Raw genomic sequence first — 6785 nt, forward strand, 5'->3', positions numbered from 1 at the left:
ATCGTAGATTTTCGCCTCTATTTTTCCATCTTAAATTGTACTAGTATTGGGCAAAGCGGTGTAAACGCTCATGCATTATATATACTGTATGTACTGTACATGCCATCCACTGTAAAGAAAATGTGTTCTTATACTAGTATTAATATTGGGGTCTTACGATATATACTACAGTAGTTAAGAGAATTAGTTTGTCGCGCTCTGGTGCATCAAAGCCATGGCACCTTGTCTCCATGTCAAGTAACGCGCATGCGCCTGTGGGATCATTTCGCGCTGGACGTACTCAACCTTGAGGTGGTCTTCGACCCCTGTCACGTCGATGCCACTCAACGCCGCGAACTCGTCCACACTCACAAACCCGGTGGCAGGTCGAAACATGGGCGACACACGGTTGACAAAGCGCAGTAAGATGTGTGTTGGCGATATCTGTCGCACCTCGGTCCTACATGCAAAATGAGTCCACAACAACCCCCTAAGTACGCACCACGTCATGACATGTTGCTGCTTCTGGAGGGGATGGCATACGTATGCTTCGTCGTGTTCGACTTGGCACATGACCTTGACCAACCGATCTGCTTCGACGAAGTGGCCTTGGAGCAAGTTCACGAACTTCCCGTTCAGACTGGTCGTGTGAATCAGCCGTGTGTTGGCTGTCACCTCTTCCTCCACCTAACCAAACAAAAACATCAGGTTGAGTTGACCCTCCATTCGTCTAAGTACTTGCCGTCTCGACATGATTGGAGATATGCACCGCCTTCATGTTGGTCTCGATCAAGCGTCGAAACATTTGCACCGTTCCTGGCCACGTGAACTGTATCCGCTCAATCCACGTAAACGGATTGTCGAGCTCGTCCGACGCTTGAAAGTCAAATTGGTAAAAATCCTCGTCATCGCCCACAACAGGAAACAACGCGAACGGCTCGTGCATGTTGTGGTACATTTGCTGCGTGAGCCACTTCTTGCCCAGGTTTCGAGCCCTCGGGTCGGCCACTAACGTCGCACTATGCCACGCATTGCTGCGGGACATGGTTGGCTACATCCAAAGACGCAATGATCTCACTCGCCTGCCTCTATGGAAATGTGAGAACGCACCGGAATGTTCGTCAAAACAAAGCGTTGCATGGCCTTCGTGAGGGATTCCAACTCTTGCGTTTGAGTGACCAGTGACTGGCGGTCCCTCAAGACCTGATGGACTTCTCTTTTGAACACCATGGCAATGGAATGCCAGGACAATGGACCATCGCTTGCTTCACGCGGCACCTTGGACGACATCCTGCCTGTTTTAAGACTTACAAGGATCGACTGAAGGTGCGCGCACTGTGCTTTGATAGTCGTCTCGTCAGCAATCATCTTGCGGTGATACTCGCGACGCTTCTCTCGAAAGTACTGACGCCGAGGGGGAGGTTTGTCGGCAACCTCGTACGTAGAGGCGGCTCTGGTGGACGACATGCTTGTCTTGACTTCTGCCCGATGCATGGTTCGGATGTACAATCAGACCTTCTCGTGGTGACACTGTATTTAACGTCCATATGAATACACACATTCTTGGTTTGCCTGATTGGCTGGCTCTATTTTTGAATCATGTACACATATTCTGATTCGATCGATTATTCTTTGTAACGTTACTAAATTTTGTATGTATAGGGTTGTCGTATGGGATTGCAATCACACTAAATGAAGTCACACACTATTTAAACGTTGATTGATGGATTCCTGTAATCTGATTGGCTCAAATCTTCTGTCGATTCTTCTGTCCATTTGGATATTATTCTCCATGTCACTCCAGTTTAGAATAAACACGGTACAATTTCAAATACCGATGTATCTCCGAATTCGGCTTTGAGTTTGTGAAGGACCCTACGTCACACGAAAGACGGTTGCATCTAACTATTGACATACTCTTCTAGTCAGGGATCGACGCTTGGAAGAAAGACTTGGCAGTGAGGAATAGATTCAGCTATTTCCAATGATAAAGTGGTTGTGCGACAAAGCTGACATGAGAAAATAGTTTAGATAACAGTTACATTAAAGTTAAATGACTAACCTATCGACGTAATGGAATAATTCAGAATGGCCTTGCCAAAACTGAACTTGATATGCCACTGGCACGTCGACCGGCCACTGCACACCTCTTCCTTGTGCGTGCAGTATAGCGTAGAGCGCCACATGATTGAACCTCATGCGCCGAGTACGGGGTGGGGGGTTTTGTCGGAGAAATTCTTTCCCGTCTGTGAACCCTTGGGCGCATGCCTAGACGCTCGTGATGAAATCATTTGCGTCGTTGACGTTATGGTGCATTACGAGCAAGTCACCGAACATTGACACGGTGCTCTCTGTGGTTGCATTGGGCCTGGTGGCTTCGTCAATCCCATCCTGGACATACAGTGTGTGTTGGCTGCTCATCTCGCTGCCTTGTTTTGAATGTGAGCATCGCAAATTCGTCGAAAGCGTGTGCGGACCATTCAAGCAATTCATCCGTATAATCATTCGATATCCGGATGTTTTTCGATCTGTATAAACTTTGTATCATGTCCGGATAACGCTTAACCGGACCATGCGCCAGAGACGCATGAACCCCGTCAAAAGGTGCCAAAGGAACGTTTCACTGTCATTGTCTGCTCGAATGCGCACGCGCTACCAGTTTCTCCAACTCCGCGAAGTGCTTGCTTTCTACGAGTTGGATGACGATGTCAAGGACAGGATCGAAAGATCCGCGAAGACCAAGCGTCCTTGTTCAGCAGGTGTCAAGGATGGACGACTGCCTCACGTATTGGACGCAGCGACCTACATAAAGGCTGCCTGGGGGAATGTGTCGCCCACAACAATTAAGACTGCGTTTGAGAAGGCAGATATTGGGGTAAACTTTTTGTCGAAAAACGTTGTTAGTGATGACAACGTCGACGACGAAGTTGATCTCGATTTACTTGCACAGAACCGACTCGAGGCAATTGATATGAATCATTTTTTGCACTGTGATGACCGAGATTCCTATGAAAATACGATAATTTCCAAAATGATAATATGATTTTTCTATTTTTCGTTTTTATTTGAGTTGTCAGCACGATATTTTGGGCCTAATCGTGAGTAATGTGGAGTTAGTAGCTGCGGAGTTAAGCGAGAGGTTACTGTACATACAGTATAGATTGCATTAATACTACAGTATATGTTAATCCAGTGAAGTACTGGTAACATTTGAAATACGTCATAATAGTCTCCAAAATATGGGTGATTTTGCAAAAGTTAGCACTCTCTGCGTAGAGATTTCGGGCGATCAAGATGTTGTTGTACAGTACAACTACACGATGTATAGAACTCCAATTTCACATCCTAATACGGTATGCATCGTGATGAACTGGTATGTAGTTACTCTGCGTAAGTTGGCCTGGTGCTGCAACTCGATTAGTTAGCGGCTGAAATAAAGTAAGGGTTGTTTCATTCTGCTGAAAGCAGAACTTGGATTTAACGTTAGCGTTGTTTTATTTTCAATCGGGCTTACATTATTTTAAACGTCTGGTTGTTTAACGCAGTTAAACAACGGGCAAATTACATGAAAAGCACAATAGTGTGACCAGAGAATTAGTTTGTCGCGCTCTGGTGCATCAAGCCCATGAAACGCTGTCTCCAAGGCAAGAAATCCGCATACGACCGTCGGATCATTTCGCACCTCATGTATTCATCCTTGAGGCCGTCGTCTTCGATGCCCGTCATGTCGATACCCCACAACGCTGAAAGCTCGTCCACACTCACGAGCCCGCCGCCGGGTCGAAAAAAATGCGACGAATGGCTGACAATGCGCATCAAGATGTGTGTTGGCGATACCTGCCGAACCTCGGTCCTACATGGAACGGAAAAGCTAAGTCTACCGTCCACAACAACCTCCGAACGAAGTACGCACCACGACATGCCGTGACGCTGCTTGTGGAGGGTATCACATAGATGGGCTTCGTCGTGTTCGACTTGGCGCATGACCACGACGAACCGGTTGGCTTCGACGAAGTATCGTTCGAGCGAGTTCACGAATATGCCTTCGGGTGTGATCGTGTGAAACATTCGCGTGTTGGATGTCTTCTCTTCCACCACCTATCCAAACACAAAGGTCAGGTTGACCATTCGTCCGACTAAGTAAATACTTGCCATTTCGACATTCTTGGTGAAATGCACCGCCTGCATGTTGGTCTCGACCAGGCGTCGAAACATTTGTACCGTTCCTGGCCACGTGAACTGTAGCTGCTCCGTCAACGTAAACGGATCGTCGTTCTCGTGCGACGCTTGAATGTCAAATTGGAAAAAGTCATCGTCATAGCTCACGGCAGGAAGCAACGCGAACGCCTCGTGCATGTTGTGGTACATTTGCTGCGTGAGCCATTCCTTGGCCAGGTTTCGAGCACTCGGGTCGGCCTCCAATATCGCATTCTGCCACGCATTGCTGCGGGACATGGGTGGCTACATCCAGAGACGAAACGATATAACGCGTCTGCGTCTATGGAAATGTGAAGACGCACCGGAATGTTGATCATGACAAAGCGTTGCATGAACTTCGTGAGGGATTGTAACTCTTGTATTTGGGCGACCAGTGACTGGCGGTCCGTCAAGACACGATGGGCTTCTCCTTTAAACACTTTGGCAATGGAATGCCAGGACAACGGACCATCACTTGCTTCGCGCGGAGTCGTGGACTGCGGCCTGGCTGTTTGAAGACGGACAAGGACCGACTGAAGGTGCACGCACTGCGCTTTAAAAGTCGCCCCGTCAGCAATCATCTTGCGGCGATACTCGCGCTGCTTCTCACGAAAATACTGACGCCGAGGGGGAAATCTCTCGGCAATCTCGCACGTGGAGGCGCCTCTCTTGGGTGACATGCTTGTCTTGAGGTCTGCCCGATGAGTACGGATGTACAATCTGACCTTCACCTTGAGATACTTTACGACTCTGCTCTAACGCTACTTACCGTACATATGCACCTATTATTGGTTTGACTGTTTGGCTGGCTTATACAATCAATTTTCTTGAATCATGCATGCGCTTGTGCGCGAACTGAGGTAGTAGTAGGGCAGAAAGTACTACAACGTCCGACCCTCGACTCTCCCATTCCCAGAGTAATTCCCTAATTAAAACAGTTCTACTGTTGATTTCACCCGAAATCCTGTTTCACAGTCAATGAGTGAATTATCCCATCCCGATACTCCTTTTCGCCCATAGCCCTGTAACCTGGGGTTCTGTCCGACCCCCGGTGAGTACATACGATGCTAAATCCCCGGGGATTTAGCAATCGCTAACCACTGAAATGCACTTCACCCCTTGTAAGAGGTGAGGTGGTCCTAGCGTACAAAGTTCTATATAAATACTCAAATTGCAGTGATTTCTGAGAAAAATAACTGTGGGACTGTTTTGATGAGGGAATTATACCCCATTCCCATGGAGAAATGTAGAAGAAATTGTCAAGAAGGGGCTACTTTGGCCGTATTTGCTTTGGACTTTTTCGCCGAGGTTTGGTCACTTACTGATAATCCCGGTTTCCCCAAGATTATTTCTCGGTTTTCCCGGATTATTTCTCGGTTTTCCCGGATTATTTCCGCAAGGATTTATCCGTCCCCCCTGGGGAATCCGGATAACAAGGGCTGCGTACGAATTCGAGGACCGAACTTCGAAGAAGCTCGGTCGAAGCACGAGGTATGAAGCGTTGAGCGAAGTAAAATCCGAAGAGTACACACAGGGTCGAGCATGCGCGTTACAATTGACGAAGCAATTCGATAACATGTGGTTCTAGTATCGGCCTGTCAAGAGGGACGATGTAGGGGGTAGCACTGAGGAGGAACGACGACGAAGAACACTTGTGAGGTCGAGGGCAACACCAAAGATGATCATTAACGGGCTGATTAGCTGTATGATTGGGCATAAACAGTCCGGCTTCTACAGAGAAAGAACACCGGATAATTCCGGGTGACCGGATATTATCCGTAAGTGACCGAACCTCGGCGAAAAAGGCCAAAGCAAGAACGGCCAAGTGCCCCTTTTTGACAGCCACCCCACTGGGCAACGGACTGCTAAAGGCCTTCGAGACGAAGTTCTCATAGAGAGGCAATGCCAAAGGCTAAAAAGGGCTTAGCGAAAAATTCGCGGAGGCCAAAAAGTGCCAAAGGCATGTCACTACAAAAGCCACCCTGAGAACGGAGGCGAAGTAGGTAGGACAGGAACACACACAAAAATAGTGTTGAGCACATAAGTGCATGGTTATTCATAGGGTGAGGCAAAAGCCTAAGGTAATGCATAAATTCAAGAGTGCTCACACAGCAAAGGTGCTCGAAGAGCATGGTAAATACCACAAAGTGCATAGATGCAACGAAGAATAAGAAAGTGTGGCTAAAAGTAGCGGGTAAAAACCCAAGTAAAATTGCCATAAGTTAAGCAAAAGTACAAGTATTACTCAGAGAGTAGGGGTACACCGAAGTAAAATTGCCAGAAGCAAAAGTACAAGTAATACTCAGAGAGTAGCCAGAAACAGCACCGTACTAACAGTAAAGAAACATCAATTTCTTCTGCCCACGTATTGTAGCATGACTTGAGAGTACTTTTCACACGAAATTGGTCAACCATTCGTCTCGATCAGTCAACCAACATCAAGTATACTGGGACGGACGGAATGCAACGCCCACCCTGTCTTCGAGTTAGACGCTGAATTCTACAATCTGATTGGTCATGGTGCTTCGATGTTCGAAAATTAATGCAGCCTATCACAGACCGCTTTCAAAAATTTAATCATTTCAAGAGGTAATTATATTCTACATCAA

General features: G+C 47.2%; 2 protein-coding genes across 2 annotated transcripts; both read right to left on the minus strand.

Moving 5' to 3' along the window:
* Positions 1 to 121: 121 nt before the first annotated feature.
* H257_07607 (hypothetical protein) lies at positions 122 to 1500 on the minus strand. Its single transcript, XM_009833192.1, has 4 exons — positions 1090 to 1500; positions 722 to 1030; positions 482 to 666; positions 122 to 439 (listed from the first exon to the last, which is right to left on the minus strand). Exons 1-4 carry the CDS (start codon positions 1471 to 1473, stop codon positions 184 to 186), a joined length of 1134 nt encoding a protein of 377 aa, XP_009831494.1. The 5' UTR covers positions 1474 to 1500; the 3' UTR covers positions 122 to 183.
* A 1924-nt stretch (positions 1501 to 3424) lies between these two features.
* Positions 3425 to 5083, minus strand: H257_07608 (hypothetical protein). The gene is made up of 4 exons (XM_009833193.1): positions 4500 to 5083; positions 4132 to 4440; positions 3893 to 4077; positions 3425 to 3832 (listed from the first exon to the last, which is right to left on the minus strand). The coding sequence occupies exons 1-4, from the start codon at positions 4854 to 4856 to the stop codon at positions 3574 to 3576; spliced, it is 1110 nt and encodes a 369-aa protein (XP_009831495.1). The 5' UTR covers positions 4857 to 5083; the 3' UTR covers positions 3425 to 3573.
* Positions 5084 to 6785: the final 1702 nt, after the last annotated feature.

Source organism: Aphanomyces astaci (genome assembly GCF_000520075.1).
Source record: "Aphanomyces astaci strain APO3 unplaced genomic scaffold supercont1.16, whole genome shotgun sequence".
Classification (NCBI taxonomy): Eukaryota; Oomycota; class Saprolegniomycetes; order Saprolegniales; family Verrucalvaceae; genus Aphanomyces; species Aphanomyces astaci.

Bases quoted from the DNA above. Each gene is read 5' to 3' on its own strand.
- H257_07607 (XM_009833192.1), bottom strand. From the start codon at position 1,473: ATGCATCGGGCAGAAGTCAAGACAAGCATGTCGTCCACCAGAGCCGCC. The intron at 1,031-1,089 runs GTGCGTTCTCAC...CTTTGGATGTAG, and splicing joins TTGTTTTGACGAACATTCCG to CCAACCATGTCCCGCAGCAA. The intron at 440-481 runs GTGCGTACTTAG...TTTTGCATGTAG, and splicing joins CAGCAACATGTCATGACGTG to GACCGAGGTGCGACAGATAT.
- H257_07608 (XM_009833193.1), bottom strand. From the start codon at position 4,856: ATGTCACCCAAGAGAGGCGCCTCCACGTGCGAGATTGCCGAGAGATTT. The intron at 4,441-4,499 runs GTGCGTCTTCAC...CTCTGGATGTAG, and splicing joins TTGTCATGATCAACATTCCG to CCACCCATGTCCCGCAGCAA. The intron at 4,078-4,131 runs GCAAGTATTTAC...GTGTTTGGATAG, and splicing joins TCACCAAGAATGTCGAAATG to GTGGTGGAAGAGAAGACATC.